Source organism: Staurois parvus, unplaced genomic scaffold (genome assembly GCF_062004578.1).
Source record: "Staurois parvus isolate SC_StPar_1 unplaced genomic scaffold, SC_StPar_1.0 ptg000173l, whole genome shotgun sequence".
Lineage (NCBI taxonomy): Eukaryota > Metazoa > Chordata > Amphibia > Anura > Ranidae > Staurois > Staurois parvus.
Genome location: NW_028317969.1, coordinates 2,383,030 through 2,400,084, shown reverse-complemented (window position 1 = coordinate 2,400,084; position 17,055 = coordinate 2,383,030). Strand labels below are relative to the sequence as shown.

At 45.0% G+C, this 17,055-nt stretch overlaps 1 protein-coding gene across 1 annotated transcript in view; it reads right to left on the bottom strand.

The window, feature by feature from the left end:
- Nucleotides 1-1,838: 1,838 nt before the first annotated feature.
- MYO7A (myosin VIIA) overlaps nucleotides 1,839-17,055 on the bottom strand; it is a 305,599-nt gene continuing 290,382 nt past the window's right edge. Inside the window, exons 45-48 of the mRNA XM_089676754.1 lie at nucleotides 13,553-13,669; nucleotides 10,165-10,248; nucleotides 6,615-6,734; nucleotides 1,839-6,118 (exon numbers count right to left, since the gene is read on the bottom strand). Coding sequence (XP_089532880.1) covers nucleotides 6,029-6,118; nucleotides 6,615-6,734; nucleotides 10,165-10,248; nucleotides 13,553-13,669 — 411 coding nt within the window. The 3' untranslated portion in view covers nucleotides 1,839-6,028. The remainder of the gene's footprint in view (nucleotides 6,119-6,614; nucleotides 6,735-10,164; nucleotides 10,249-13,552; nucleotides 13,670-17,055) is intronic.

Below are 17,055 nucleotides of genomic sequence, written 5' to 3'. Positions count from 1 at the left end.
GGGCAAAACAGTATTTAGTCAGCCACCAATTGTGTAAGTTCTCCCACTTAAAAAGATGAGAGAGGCCTGTAATTGGCATCATGGGTAGACCTCAACTATGAGAGACAAAATGAGAAAAAAAATCCAGACAATCACATTGGCTGATTTGGAAAGAATTTATTTTCAAATTATGGTGGAAAATAAGTATTTGGTCACCTACAAACAAGCAAGATTTCTGGCTCTCACAGACCTGGACCTTCTTCTTAAGAGGTTTCTCTGTCCTGCACTCATTACCTGTATCAATGGCACCTGTTTGAACTTGTTATCAGTATAAAAGACACCTGTCCACAACCTCAAACAGTCACACTCCAAACTCCACTATGGTGAAGATCAAAGAGCTATCGAAGGACACCAGAAACTAAATTGTAGACCTGCACCAGGCTGGGAAGACTGAATCTGCAATAGGCAAGCAGCTTGGTGTGAACAAATCAACTGTGGGAGCAATAATTAGAAAATGGAAGACATACAAGACCACTGATAATCTCCCTCGATCTGGGGCTCCACGCAAGATCTCACCCCGTGGGGTCGAAATGATCACAAGAACGGTGAGCGAAAATTCCAGGACCACACGGGGGACCTAGTGAATGACCTTCAGAGAGCTGGGACCAATGGAACAAATGCTACTATCAGTAACACACTACGCCGCCAGGGACTCAGATCCTGCAGTGCCAGACGTGTCCCCCTGCTTAAGTCAGTACATGTCCGGGCCCGTCTGAAGTTTGCTAGAGAGCATTTGGATGATCCAGAAGAGGATTGGGAGAATGTCATATGGTCAGATGAAACCAAAATAGAATGGTTTGGTAGAAACACAACTCGTCGTGTTTGGAGGAGAGAGAATGCTGAGTTGCATCCAAAGAACACCATACCTACTGTGAAGCATGGGGGTGGCAACAACATGCTTTGGGGCTGTTTCTCCACAAAGGGACCAGGACGACTGATCCATGTACAGGACAGAATGAATGGGGCCATGTATTGTGAGATTTTGAGTGCAAATCTCCTTCCATCAGCAAGGGCATTGAAGATGAAACGTGGCTGGGTCTTCCAACATGACAATGATCCCAAACATACCGCTCGGGCAACAAAGGAGTGGCTTCGTAAGAAGCATTTCAAGGTCCTGGAGTGGCCTAGCCAGTCTCCAGATGTCAACCCCATAGAAAACATTTGGAGGGAGTTGAAAGTCTGTGTTGCCCAGCGACAGCCCCAAAACATCACTGCTCTAGAGGAGATCTGCATGGAGGAATGGGCCAACATACCAGCAACAGTGTGTGCCAACCTTGTGAAGACTTACAGGAAACGTTTGACCTCTGTCATTGCCAACAAAGGATATATAGCAAAGTATTGAGGTGAACTTTTGATATTGACCAAATACTTATTTTCCACCATAATTTGCAAATAAATTCTTTCCAAATCAGCCAATGTGATTGTCTGGATTTTTTTTCTCCTTTTGTCTCTCATAGTTGAGGTCTACCTATGATGCCAATTAGGCCTCTCTCATCTTTGTAAGTGGGAGAACTTGCACAATTGGTGGCTGACTAAATACTTTTTTGCCCCACTGTATCTTCTATCGATTACACCTCACTCTACACCACCGCTACACCTCACTCTGCATCCTCTGGATTCCCTATTACCCAGTACCACCTACATCCCCTACCACTCTCTGTACCCTCATTGCACCTCACTATGTACTCCCCTCCCCCACTACCGTACTCTGTACGTATTGCAATACCTGCATTTTACAACAAATAAAGGAGTACTCCCAACCCTGTGGAAGTCAATAAAGTCACAAGCCCAGTAACAGATAAAATCGAAATTCACTTTAATGTTGGGTTAAAAAGTATGACATGTAGGAGTGAGTGCCCAGATTGATACATCACCAAACCAGTGGAGAGGTAAAACAAATATTCCCAGAAGCTAGAGGATGACACATGATCCTGGACCCAACAGTAGCTTGTTCAGCCCAGGAGCCTCAGGACAGTGGGAGGAGTGTGTGGATGGCGGCCGCCAGGAGCATGAAGATGGCACATCCGCCAGAAGTCAAGTGTTCCAGACCCGGATGTAATATCATACATCTGGCAAGAGACCGTCCGAGCACGAGCTGGTGAGGGCAAACTGGAAGCCTAGGGGAGCACTCAAACCATGTCAACCAAAGGAGAGAAGCTGATCATCATGATAACATGTTTCAGGGACTTGCCCCATCCTCAGACCAAGTCCTGCACTTGCCCTCATTACCCCACAATCTCCATCCCAGCATCCCCCATTATCCAGCACTCTGTACCCCTGTATCCCCCACTCCTCCTTAATTTGAACCCCTTACATCCCCCTAACCCACAGCACCGCTGCACCAGTCATATCAGGGCTATTCCCACCTCTGGAATATGGGGCAAAGCTTCACCTGAGGGGGTGCACTCACTGGCCACTGGAGTCTCGCTCTGTAGTGGTTGGCACTGCACGGTTCTTCCAAACTTCCTTTGCTGCATACTCAGTTCAGACACATCCCCTCCCTGCTGGGAATCTGGGTGTTGGATTTAAGGGAAGAACGGAGAACAGGGAGAAACTCTCCAAAACCTTACAGAAAGCCTTCTCCAAGAGTTCAGGCTGTTATAGTTGCAGAGGAGGAACGGGAGGGGGGAACTCCATATTAATGCCCATGGTTTCGGAATGGCATATCCAGTAAGCTCATATACAGTAGGTGTGATGGTCAGGTGTCTACAAACGTTTGGCCATATTATGTACTGTACATATTTAATTCTAAAGAATTATTTATGCATAAACACCTACACAACACTTACCGTATTGCCCCATCCTCCACAAACAAGAACATTCTACACATTTGTCATTAAAATTCAACCAGTCCTTTTTACTGAATCATTTCTTTTTCCAAATTCAACATTTCAAAACAAAAATGGTACATCATTTTAAGTTAAATAAATAATATATCTTGTTAAAATTACTCTTTAAATACTGTAACATTTCTCTAGGACTCCATCAATTGCGATATATTGGATCAGTTTTCTATTTTTATGTTCCGTTAATTCCTTTTGAGGCATCTTCTAAGATGTCCTCAAATGTTTCTGCTCGGAATATCCATTTAGCGTTCATCTTGTTCTGTGGCTCTGGAAATTGGAAGGATTATAAACACTATCATGTTAAAGAGACCCTGTCACCTCTATTTGTACAATATCCACTCTTTCTGCTCTAAAAATATCTGTGTAGTCTATGAAGAGTTACAGAAATAAGACAAAGCCTGGAGTGTCATGGCCTTGGGGCCCTTCTGCACCAATGCATTGCAGTAATACATGTACTCTTAACGTGTGTTGCAATTAACCAAACCCTGTCAGATGAAGATGAAAGGCCCATGCAATGGATGAGGTATTACAGTGTCCTGAAAGAGTATTCATACCCCTTGAAATTTTCCAAAGAAGAACTTCACTCTCTAGATCTGCAAAGCTGGTAGAGCTATACCCAAAAAGACTTGCAGCTGGAATTGCGGTGAAAGGGGGTTCTACAAAGTATTGACTCCGGGGGGCTGAATACAAATGCACGCCACACTTTTCAGATATTTATTTGTAAAAAATGTTGAAAACCATTTATCATGTTCCTTCCACTTCACAATTATGCGGCACTTTGTTTTGGTCTATCACATCAAATCCCAATAAAATACATTTACGTTTTTTTGGTTGTATCATGACAAAATGTGGAAAATTTCAAGGGGTATGAATACTTTTTCAAGGCATTGTATGCTTACATCTCCAGTGGCCCATGTTCCTATCCTCTCTCCATTCCAGAGCTGTAAACCTCTGTGAAGCTGGCCATTGACAGTTTGAATTTTGGCACCTTGCTGCTTGATCAGCCAAAATTCGATCCATGGATGGCCATGAAACACCACCTCGCTCGATAAAAGTCAGATTAAAAATTGACCAAGCTGGTTGGAAAGTTATCAGTGAAACAGTGATTGCATCTTATCAGATGCAGTCAGTGTTCGCCAGCACCAGCAGCCTCTGCTGCCACAGTTGCCCGAATACATTGGAGAGTCCTCCATCTTCGCTGTTAGTGTTGATGGGGAAATCAATATATTTTTTTCTCTCTTGCAGACTGAATGGCCGAAATTTGAGACTTTAAGCTTAAAGCAGGAAAAAAAACAACGACTCATGAGATGTATGACATCACTTTGGTCTATTGTTAGCCATACACATATCAATTTGATAGAACAATTGAAATTTAAAAAAACAAATTGAGTGCTGAGAGACAAAGGTCGATGCTAACAAATATAAGGTAGTTGCTTGTGCAACAGAGCTGAAGAAAAGGCACTCAATGTCCAAGCAGTGCTGGACAAGGTCATCCAGTGCCCAGAGCAAAGATGCCAAACTACTCCCCCCCATGCATACCTGGTTGATTATGTGCAAGCTTAGGGGATCCTACGCCCAGCAGTCACTCGCTTGTCAAAATCACTGCAACTGTCATTACTCCAGTCCCATGTAAAAGAAGGAAGGTGCCCCCATCCCTACAGCAAACCATTGCGCCCAGAGCAGCCGCCCCTTCCGCCCACCCCTTGTCCCAGCCCTGCAAACAGCAGAGGAATGCTGCTAGAGGGAGGACTTATTCTTTGTTTTTATTTGCAAGGGTTCAATCCTCTGGTAGGTGTCAGTATATCCCAAAGGTGAAAAATTTAGTGTGTCCCTCAGCAGACAAAAATTAAATACGACCGCTTTGAATGAAATTTCTGAAGGTTTACCCAGTTTTGATAATATTTGACTTCAATTCAGTCTTTTGGTAAACTGCATTAAAGCTGTCACTTTATTGCCCAATTTTATGGTGGTGGATCAAACCTGTGGGTGGTAGATTGCTTAGTTTCTGAAGATTACTTGCAGTTGCATGTGTATTTTTCCAAGGCTCAAAAAGTGGTTGAAATTGACTGAAAATTGCCATATGTATGGGCAGCCTAAAGAAATGATGATGTTAAGCCTAGGAAAAGGAGTAATGGCTTTAGGCGACTTGGAATTCCAAGGTTGGATTTATGTGAGATATGTGGGATCAGTACCTCTGTATATACTACACAGGGACAGCTAATGGATATTGGTAGAGATTGCTGTGACAGGCTCTCTTTGAAATAATTACATCCTATGTGTATCAGTCAAGACTATACGGGCAATCAAATCTGTGCTACTGAGAGATTTAACTAGTTGTTGACAATTGTCCCATTAGTAGCACATTGTGTCCAGTGTGATGCAAATAAGGCCAACAAGTAGGTAAAGTCCAACTACATCACTAGAATATACAAGTAGCCTAGGCCCTAGTCTATTTAGCTTGTGCTGCAACACTCACCTCCTCTCTGGCACTGTCACCTGCAGATTCCGTGCTCCAGTGCCAATTTTCTGCCAGGGTCAATGACACTCAATGACACCCAATCCCCGTTCTGTGAGCCCAGGCTGTCATGGACATGCAACCCTTGGAGTGCATCATCACACCAGCCTAGGCTCACAGTACTATTGCAAAGAACAGCGTTCACACCTCGTTGGTCGGAGGAGGGACTGCCCATCAGAAGAGGAGGGACCCGTGACATCACATAACCAGCCAGGAGACTGCAGGTATGGTAGGGACTTTATAAAAAAATAGGGGATCTAGCAAGGATGGAGGTCTCTTAAATTCTGGAGTTAAATCTCTAAGCAGCCAAGAGTCGTAACAGCCTTTGTAGCCTTACAATGGAAACTCTCTTCTTAAGTGATCATTATTGTCATTCCGCACTCCCAGTTTTTGGCCCATTGCTGTAAACCAAAACCATGACCAAAGCTGCCTTCGTCGGTCACAGGTAGTCATCCTCGCTGGACAGGGAAGTTGAACCTTCAGTCTCTGTGTCGGAGGAAGTCTGGGACTCGGCTCTATTCATGTTCCATACCTGAGGACAAAAGCTCTTGCCCCAGCTGCATGGGTAGCCCACGGGCTTGACAGAGCGAATCAAATCTACCGCCAGTTGCCAGCGATCCCGTTCAGTTCACTTGCTGCCCTTTGCTCCCCGTTGTTTGTTCATCGATGTCAGCATCTGGCTGATGTAGGAAGTCAAGAGATCGTCCATCTTGTATCCCTGAAGAGATGAAGTCAGGAAAAAACAGTTACCGGACCTGTGCCCTATGACAGCTGTTTTGTCTCTGACCCCCTTGTGGAAATGCTAGCTTCCTAGCTGTCATGAATCTCTAATGATTCAATGTTTTATGAGTGATTGACCTGGAAGATATATGCAGCAGAGAATGGGGGAACTCCTGCTCTGCCTTCTTAACGTACTGCATTAATGTACTAAAATGCATGAAAATAGGTACTTTGTGCATTATGTTAAAATATGCATCAGTTGGCTTAGTTGGAGTGTCATTAAAAATGAATGGAACTACAGCACCACAATGCATACGAGTGAAGGCATTGCAATAATGAGCATAGTAGCGCATGTTCCCACAGCACATTGGCCTGAAACCATAACATTCTTTGTGAGTTGGGAGCGATGTGAATGTTCAATGTTCTCTGTACAGTTCTGTGTTATAGTGTTAGACCTATACCAAATGAGAAAAATAAATACATGATTAGCTCACCAGTGAAGTCTCGCAGAGCAGTTTGCTGCCTCGCACCAGATTCCCAATGGTGATGTGGAAGTAAGTATTTCCGCTGCTCCAGTTGGAGATCTTTGTGAAAGGGTGGGTGGCCAAAATATCCTGCAGGGAGAACAGCCATTACACTTCTCATGTCATGATTTCGATGAATTGATGTCTATGCATCAGACACCAGCTGACCATAACTTTCTGGATAGGTTAGAAAAACCACTGTTACCCTTCATGAAAGTTTTTCCTATACCATAGTTTGTCCTATGCTGTACAGTATGTGTGTGCCGCACATGGTCCCCTCACCACTGTCTGTGCTGCACCCTGTCCCACCATCTATGTGAGTGGTGCACCCAGTCTCCTCAACTGTGTTTGTGTGCTGGACCTAGTCCCTGCACCCTTGCCTGTGTTGCACCCAGTCCCCCCCACCTATGTGTGCTGCATCTGGTCCCCACGCCCCCACTTTGTGTGTGCTGCACCTTAACCCTCCATGTCTTGAAGAAGTAGGTGCTACATCCAGAGATAATCCCCATGGAGGTGGAATGTCAGTGCTCTGGCTCTGTGTTTCTTCCCAGCGCAGATGCAACTGAATGATGAAGATTGGTATCATAGGCTCAGCTGCATAGAAGGGGCATTTAAATATCTACTAAACCCTGCATGAATGTTCCCGGCTTCTTTCCATAGAAGCCACTGGGCACTTCTAGATTTAAATATGGCTGCTATGTGGGGGGAGTGGGAGAGAGAAGGGAGTGAGAAAGTGAGTGGAGTGAGGAGGGAGATGAGAGAGAGAGAGGATGGGACGAGGGGTAGTGAGAGAGAGAAGGGAGGTGAGAAGGGAGGGGGTGAGATAGAGGGAGGGCAGGGAGAGAGATGGGGTGAGAGAAAGAAAAGGGAGATGACAGAGGGAGGGCAGTGAGAGCAAGAGGGGGGTGAGGGAGAGACAGGAGGTGAGAGAGAGGGTGTGAGAGAGAGAGGGGTGAGAGGAGGAGGGTGAGATAAAGGGAGGGTAGTTAGAGAGAGAGGGGAAGGGGGGAGAGAGGAGGGGGTGTGAGAGAGAAAGAGGAGATGACAGAAGGAGGGCAGTGAGAGAGGGAGGGGGTGAGAGAGAGAGGGTGAGGGGGGGGAGAGAGAGAGTGGGGGGATTAGAGGGAGGGGGGTGAGAGAGAAAAGGGGTGAGAGAGAATAGGGGGGTGAGAGGGAGAGAAAAGGGGAGAGAGTGGGGGGTGGAAGGGGGTGAAAGAGAGAGAGAGGGGGTGAGTAAAGGTAAGAGAGAGGGAGGGGATTAAGAGTTGGAGTGCGAGTGAGGGGGGGGGCTCCCCTTTTCCCCCATACTACACCAGAAGACCCCCCCATTCCCCTATAATTACACTGGATGAACACCCCCTCCCCACCTCAGATTTTATACTGTAGTCTGTAAATTCCTATTAGATGGTGCAGGGTTCCCTGATCATCAGCCATGGTAAAGGAGTCAGTGTTAGTCAGTGTACCTAAAGAATTATGGACTACTCTCAGCTTCCCACTGCCCACCTGCTCCATCACCAGCAGCCTGTAGCAAGGCACTAGCACTGCCCGGGACCCTGACTTGCTCTGCCACTACAAGAAGTGAAAGGTCAGCTACTTCCGGGTTCTGAGGCTGCTGCTGCCTCCTCCTCCGCTCCCCACACTGTCACTGGCAGTCCCCTGCTCGTTGGGTACACATTTCTCCTACCTCCTCATCCACTCCCATCCTGCCAGGTCCCACTCACAGCCATATTCCTGTCTGAATAATGTGTCCAGGTTTCAGGCGGACACATTATTCAGACAGACCTAAATATGCTGCCCTGAATGACATCTGTGAAGCCTCTCATGGGGCACCCTGCTGACCCCAGGCCCTCGGGCAATGCCCAAATGGTCAGTCCACCCCTGTCCCACCATCTCTGTCTGTGCCGCACCCAATCCCTCCACCTTGTTGTACAGCAATTATGTTTATGGAAGGACCTGCTGAAATACATTATGGAAGATAGATTGTGACTACTGTACATGTTTGCTGTGATCACTCAAATATTTTGGGGGATGCAGAATGTTCCATGCACAGTATGATTAAAGGGAATGTATAGTCTTTAAAATTTTTGTATATAAACTTAAAATGGATCAGCTTAAAATAAATGTAAACCCTAAATTAGAGGTCTCCAAACTTTCAAAAGGGCCAGTTTATGGTCTTTCAGACTTTAGTGGGGGCCAGACTGCGGCCATTTGGAGTAGAAAAGGTCCCAACATCAGTGGGGAAAAAAGAATGCCCCATCTCTGATGTCATTGTAAGGAGTTGTGCCCAATCGTTCATGTCATTGGGGAGGTATTGTGCTCTGACATTGGTGTCATTGGGCCCCATTGTTGGTGTAATTGGAATACATTGTGCACCATTCTTGGTGTCACTGGGAGGAATTGTATCCCGTCACTGGGAGGAATTATGCCCCATTGTTGGTATTATTGGATGAAATAGTGGCCCAAGGGCCAGATAAAAACAAGCAAAGGGCCACATTTGTCACCCGGGCTGCAGACTGGAGACCACTGCTCTAAATCAATTTTAAGATTTGGGTTGCCTCTCACGTTTAGGATAGATAACCCAATGACCAAATGAAGTAGATCACACATTCAGGTGATGCGAATTACTAGGCAGTGACCTAGTGTTGTCAGCCTGCAACAGGCTTCACTACTACAGCCCCTGGGTTAGTCCACTCAAAAGTGACATCCTGGTTACAGGTAGAGCCTGGAGGTCTCAGTGAGACCCAGAATTCTAAAATACCTTGGAAAGTCCAACTGTGATATCTCCCTGCAATAATTCCCAATAGTACTCCTGTCTCCAAATTTTGATTGTTTTCAGCTCACCTTGATGTGTCCCTTTTCCTCCTGTTACAAATGTCGCCTGCTTGGTTAGAGCTAGAGCTCTCCAATCAGAAGGGAGCATGAGCTTTGCTCACCCAGTAGGGGGCATGGTGGACCTCTGCAAAGAGACCAGTGCTCCCCCATTGACAGAAAGAGTCCTGGCTCTGAAGCTGCTGGCAGGGGACAGGCTTTTCTACTCAGGCTGTGGCTGTTTAAAATAACTGTGAGACTATGCACAAGTACTATCTTTATACACCTGAAAGTTTTTTCAGCTAAATTAAACTGAAGGTTAAATGTAACTTGAGAATCATAATAACTACAGATAGTGCCAGGACAAGGTCATCCAGCAACCAGGGCAAAGATGCCAAACTACACCCCTCCCCCCATTCATGTGTAAGCTTAGGGGATCCTACCTCCAGCAATCACTCGCTTCTCAAAATCACTGCCTCTATAACTACCCCTGTCAGCCTTGTAACAAAGAGAAGGCGACCCCACAGTAAATCATTGCGCCCAGGGCAGCTGCCCCTCCTGCCCACCCCTTGTCCCGGCCCTGACTGCAGATCTGTCTCAAACATTCAACCACACAGCTTGTGTCGTATTCTTCCTGTGGCAGGCTGACAAGGGAGCTTCGACCCTAATTCTACTGGAATGAGGAATAGAAGGGAGGGTATATATACTGTACCTTTGTCTTAGGGTCTATCAGGCTGACGCCATGCTTGTTAATTGCGATTAGGAGAATTTCTGGAAAATGAGGCTCTGTGGTTTGCTAATAAAAAAAGAAATAGTTGTTTTCCAGGTCAGAGATGTCTTGTGCACTCAAATCATCATCACAGAAAACAATTACTACCTGGTGGCTGGTTTTCATATGAAGCAATATCATAGCAGACCTGTGTTTTGTTCATGGAGGGCAATAAATAGGTTTACTTATTTCCCCTCCAGCTTCACTCACCCCCAATTCACTTCCCCGTTGGGGGGGGGGGGGAATGCAGAGGATGTATACAGGGGTGTATTTACCACAAGGCAAACAAGGCATTTGCCTAGGGTGGCATTTTTCAGAGTGGCAGCCGCATTTTTCAGGGGGGCAGTGGCATTTTTAAGGGGGGCAGTGCCACCCCCCGAGAGAAGGGATTTGAAGAAGGGACACATGCAGCATGGGGACCAGGTGGGATCTGAGAGAGGCTACGGGCTGCTTGAAGGTGAATGCAGAGCCCGACTCTTGTTCTCGGAGATGTCCAGAGCTGTGAATGTGAGAGTCTTCTCTCTTGCCGGGGTGGGGTTGCAAGTGTATCGGGGAGGCGATAGTGGAAGGCTCTCTCGGGTGGGGGTTGGGGTGTTTTGGTCAATGTCAAGCTCTCTTTGTGGGGGGAGGAGGGTGTTGGTCGGAGTCAGGGTCTCTCTGTGGGGGGGGAGACGATTTTTGTGTTGCCTAGGGCAGCACGAAACCTAAATACACTACTAGGTGTACATGCGATAAGACGACCCTGCCTATTACAGTGATTTCTAGTTTAGAGGGAACAAGCTGGATCAGAGAAACTATGTAAAATATCCATCTTTCTCTGAAAGCTCTCTGCCTGAGAACTATGAAAGCATGTGGTCACTGTAGTTTCCTTCCTTGCCGTAATTATCTTGCAGTAAGTGTTTTTTTTTTTATTCGTACCTAATCTCTTGTATATTATATTGTGTACTAGTGACATAAGTGTTTTTGCTGTAATAACAAAGTTTATCCTGAAGAAGTCCTCTTCAGGGAAAAAAATGTGTCGATCCAGTTACACTTCGATCTTTTCACTCTTTCATTCAAGTGAATACAATTACTGCTTTATCTACAGCCTGTATAACATGTTTTTAGATTACCAATTTTTCCTTTTTTTTTAACATTTGTATAAAATGAAAAAGTAATTTTATGTTAGTATTTTTTGGGTTGAGCTTTGATTGCACCTAAAAATCCCCATATCTTCATGGCTCCCCCCCCCCCACCTTTTCTCCTTTTTATATTTTCTGTATTCATATGTAAAATATCCATCTTTCTCTGAAAGCTCTCTACCTAAGAACTACAGGTGAAACTCAAAAAATTAGAATATCGTGCAAAAGTTCATTTATTTCAGTAATGCAGCTTAAAAGGTGGCACTAATATATGAGATAGACTGATTACATGCAAAGCAAGATAGTTCAAGTCGTGATTTGTCATAATTGTGATGATTACGGCTTACAGCTCATGAAAACCCCAAATCCACAATCTCAGAAAATTAGAATATTGTGAAAAGGTGCAATATTCTCGGCTCAAAGTGTCCCACTCTAATCAGCTAATTAAGCCATAACACCTACAAAGGGCTCCTGAGCCTTTAAATTATTATTATACAGTATTTATATAGCGCCAAAGGGTATGCTCAGCGCTGTACAGTAGCAAGGGGGACAGAACATGAGACAAGACAGTAACAATACAATACACGAGGGGTTCGAGGACCCTGCTCTTTCGAGCTTACAATCTAGGAGATGGTCTCTCAGTCTGGCTCAGTAGGAATCACAATCATGGGAAAGACTGCTGACCTGACAGTTATGCAGAAAACCATCATTGACACCCTCCATAAGGAGGAAAGGCCTCAAAAGGTAATTGTAAAAGAAGTTGGATGTTCCCAAAGTGCTGTATCAAAGGACATTAATAGAAAGTTATGTGGAAGGGAAAAGTGTGGAAGAAAAAGGTGCACAAGCAGCAGGGATGACCGCAGCCTGGAGAGGACTGTCAGGAAAAGGCCATTCAAAAGTGTTGGGGACTTTCACAAGGAGTGGACTGAGGCTGGAGTGCATCAAGAGCCACCACACACAGACGGATCATGGACATGGGCTTCAAATGTCGTATTCCTCTTGTCAAGCCGCTCCTGAACAACAAACAATGTCAGAAGCGTCTTACCTGGGCTAAAGAAAAACAGACCTGGTCTGTTGCTCAGTGGTCCAAAGTCCTCTTTTCTGATGAGAGCAACTTTTGCATCTCATTTGGAAACCAAGGACCCAGAGTATGGAGGAAGAATGGAGAGGCACACACTGCAAGATGCTTGAAGTCCAATGTGAAGTTTCTACAGTCTGTGTTGATTTGGGGAGCCATGTCATCTGCTGGTGTTGGTCCACTGTGCTTCATTAAGTCCAGGGTCAACGCAGCCATCTACCAGGAGATTTTGGAGCACTTCATGCTTCCTTCCGCAGATGAGCTTTATGGGGATGCTGACTTCATTTTCCAGCAGGACTTGGCACCTGCCCACACTGCCAAAAGCACCAGAACCTGGTTCAATGGCCGTGGGATTACTGTGCTTGATTGGCCAGCAAACTCGCCTGACCTGAACCCCATAGAAAATCTATGGGACATTGCCAAGAGAAAGATGAGAGACATGAGACCGAACAATGCAGAAGAGCTGAAGGCCGCTATTGAAGCATCCTGGTCTTCCATAACACCTCAGCAGTGTCACAGGCTAATAGCTTCCATGCCACGCCGCATTGAGCCAGTAATTGCTGCAAAAGGGGCCCAAACCAACTACTGAGGACATATGCATGCTTCTACTTTTCAGAGGTCCAATATTGTTCTATGTACAATCCTTGTTTTATTGATTGCATGTAATATTCTCATTTTCTGAGATTGTGGATTTGGGGTTTTCTTGAGCTGTAAGCCATAATCATCACAATTATGACAAATCACGGCTTGAACTATCTTGCTTTGCATGTAATGAGTCTATCTCATATATTAGTTTCACCTTTTAAGTTGCATTACTGAAATAAATGAACTTTTGCACAATATTCTAATTTTTCGAGTTTCACCTGTATGCAAGCATGTGGTCATTGTAGTTTCCTTCCTTGCCATAATTATCTTGCAGTATGGGTGACAACAGACATAGGCCAAATGAAATGGAACCTGTGTATGACAGAATGAAATCTAAATAAAATGTATAATTTTTCCCAGCTTGCATGGTGTGCCTTATGATGCCTATGGCTGGGGAGAAAGCAGAACGTCATCTAAAATGGGTAGAATATCCAGGGTGTTGAGGGTGGTTGGAGAGAATTAGGGGCAGAGCCAAAATATTTCTTACCTTGACTTCAAAAAAGGCTGAACCGAATGTTGGCCACTTGAAGATAATCTTCAGAAAGGCGACCTTGGCCTCCTCTCTGGTTTTCCCAGCGTGTTTATTGAAGTAGGCAATAATGGACTGCAGAGGAACATACAAATGTTAAATATATTTAGTTTTTTTCTTACTAGTGTAAAAGAAACTAAAAATAAGTATACACACGGCCAAATAAGGTTTTAAATATTTAGAATGGTTGCCGAAAAACAATAAATTCCCTTAATGGAATTGTACCTGTGGCACATGGAAACAGTTGACTAAGAACCTTCCTACCGGGAAGGGGGGGGGGGCCGAGCCAACACCAACATGTGAGCAGTGGGGAGAGAGAGCTCCATCTGAGATTCATTGATTCTGTTGTGATCCTGTGAGCAGTGTCCGCTATATTTGTTCCCCTCCGACACGGGAGCCCTCCCTGATTTAGGCTAGGCAATCAGCAAACCCCCAGGTACGCGGTTGGCATGTTTTGCCTAGCGTTCTCAAGATGGAGGCAGCAGCCATGTGGACTGGGGAGAGGTTAGCTTACCACCTTCTATGGTAGCAGAGGATGAAGGCGCAGCTTCAGCAGAGGTGAGCCCACTGCCCAGGTGAGATCGAGTGCAGCCCAGGGGGAAGTCATTGGACCGGCTGTGTTCCCAGGTGGAGCCTTCCCTCAAACAAATCATGGCCACCATACACTTATGGCAGGCTACCATGACGGATCATACTAAAGGCTTGAAATTAGACTTCTCCTTTCTGAAACAAGATCTACAGAATGTTAAAGGGAGAGCTGCTGCTGAACAGTGTGTTAGTGATTTAGAGGACTGTGTTCGACCATTGGAGACTGCAGTCCAGGTCTCTCAGAAAGCCGTTGCCGAGCATTGCACTAAGATAGCAGATATGGGGGATGGACAGCATCGGGATAACAGCAGGCTCGTGGCCTTTCCGGAGGGGGCAGAAGGCAGAAACTCTGATTTTCTGAAGAAATGGCTCAGGGATACCATGGACCCCACTATCTTTTCCTGGCTGTTTGCCATTGAAATGGCCCATCGTATTCTTCACCCCATGATTGCATGGTTGTTACATTTCCGTGACTGGGAAAATATTCTGCAAGCAGCACGGGTAGATCCTGAGTTGATGTATAATGGCAACCGTATTTCCTTGAATTCTGATTTCTCTCTGGATAATAAGAACCTTCCAATGTATAGACAACTGCAATGCAAATTTCAATGCCAGATAATAGCTCTAATACCTTGTTTCTGTTGTCCCGTTTATTTGTTTTCTCATTGCATTTGCTTAACCTTCATTAATACATTTACCTTACTAATTCCCAAGTTGCTCATAATCTATTTTCTGCGTACTATCATACACCAGTAGAATATTAACTACACAGGTGTAAGTAAAGTACTGTATAACCAAATGTGTTGATGGAGACCAAGCAGGTTCAAGTGTGAAGGCAGAGAACAGAGGACCCAACAAACCAAGCGGCTTCTCTGGGGGTAGCACTACTATTAAACTCCAATATTAAAGCAGAATAAATACTTCCCTTTAATAATGGATAATTGAGATGTCTACCCACTAACTTGCAGGAAGAATGCAATCATTGAACGGGTCTTCAGTTATTTTGAGACATCCCCAATTAAGCTCCATTCTCATAAATATGGAATTGTATCTCTAAATTTGTAAGAAGTCCAGGAATAAGGCATTTGGTAAAACTTCTTTGAAGTGGAACTAAACTCTCCTATCCACCAAGGAGAATGCCATCCAAGTTAACAGTGTGCATGCTGCAGCCCTTAGACTGTTTCTCTAATTAGGTGTTCTATCGCCATTTAGACACGTTGAGGCTTTTTTTCTTTCAAAGTGTTTTTCCTGTGCTAGGTTGTTGTTTTTTGACATTGTATACATTTTATACACAGTATGTGTTATATTTGTATCATGCAGGGGCGGACTGACAACTCATGGGGCCCCCAGGCAATAGGGGACCTTGGGGCCCCTGTGTCCTTGCCCAAACTCAAAAAAGCCTATGAAAAAGGTACCAGGGGCATCTCATGGGGCCCCCTACTGACCCCGGGCCCTCGGGCAGTGCCCGGGTTTCCAAATGGTCAGTCCGCCCCTGGTATCATGTATCTGTATGTGGTTGTTAAAGGGGTCATTTCCTTCATCTCCTGTCCTGGAGACAACTCCCCACCATGGACACAAACAACTATAAAACCCTGGCATACGCTGTAATACTTTCTTCTCTTCGGTCTTCACAGTAAGAATTTGTAAATACCCGAACAAGTTTAATGAGCTCCATAATCATAACTAAATTCAGAGGCTGGAAGTGCTAATGAAATTCCACGACATTCTCTCGCTAGATTCAAACATCAAATCTGTCATCAATCAGGCTTAGAGAATTGCCATTTGTCTATTTTTTGGCAGAAATTGGTAGTAAAAAATATCAAATGTCAGGAAAGCCCAACAATGAGTGAACTATTGCCATTGTTTAATATATATTAATGCCTTTGCAGTTTTCCCTGTGCAAGTGTCAGTGCACTGTTGCTGTTGGATCCCAGTTGTAACTTTTCCATTCAGAGATTAAACCACAAACATTTGTGAGTCTGCATGTTTCAATAAGCTAAGCTTTCAATAACCGAAGCTCTTTTTTCTCTCTCTGTATCCTCACGTTATGATTTGAGACTAACTTTTGCTTGGAAATGCCTTAAATGCTGCTTTCTGGTCTTCCACTCCAGTGCTCTGTGCTGACAGAGCTGAGTAACAGCCACACCCCTTCAGACAGACTAGACCCACAGAAGAGAGGGGAGGCGTGTCTAGCCAGGTCTGTTACCCACTTGCTGCACAATCACATACCTGGTACGTTATTGTACTTCGAGTGGTAATTTTTTTAGAGCCGGTGGTTGGCTCTTTTGTAAAAGCAATCAGAGCGGCTAACCAGCCACTCGGTTGCTTTTACAAGCAGCGGGAGGGGCCGCCTCCCTCCGTGCCTCACTCTGTCTTGATCTCCTGGACTCAAGCGACAAGCCAGCACATCCACTGGCTGGCTGGGCAGCCAAAGAAAGCCAGGATCAGCTTTGATCGGTTCTCTATTATAGTAAACCAGAAGCGATGACCTGACATCACTTCCGTTTTACTCGGAACTAAACAGTGCCATTTAAAAAAAAATAAAGCATTCAAAACCACAGATCTTGGTGTTTTGAATGCTGTTAAGTGCAGAGACGGGATCTGGGGTCTTATAGACCCCAGAGCCCTCCATAAAGAGTACCTGTCATGTGCTTATTGCTGCCACAAGTAATGTTTACATTCCTTGTGACAGCAATAAAAGCGATTAGTAAAAAATCTTAAAGGAACAGTGTAAAAATAAAAAAACTAGATAAATTAATAATTTAAAAAAAATTTAAGTGCCCCTATCCCTCCCATGCGTGGAACACATGCGATGGTCCTGCACGCAAGGAAGTAGCAATCGTCCCACACACGTGAGGTATCACCAGGAACAT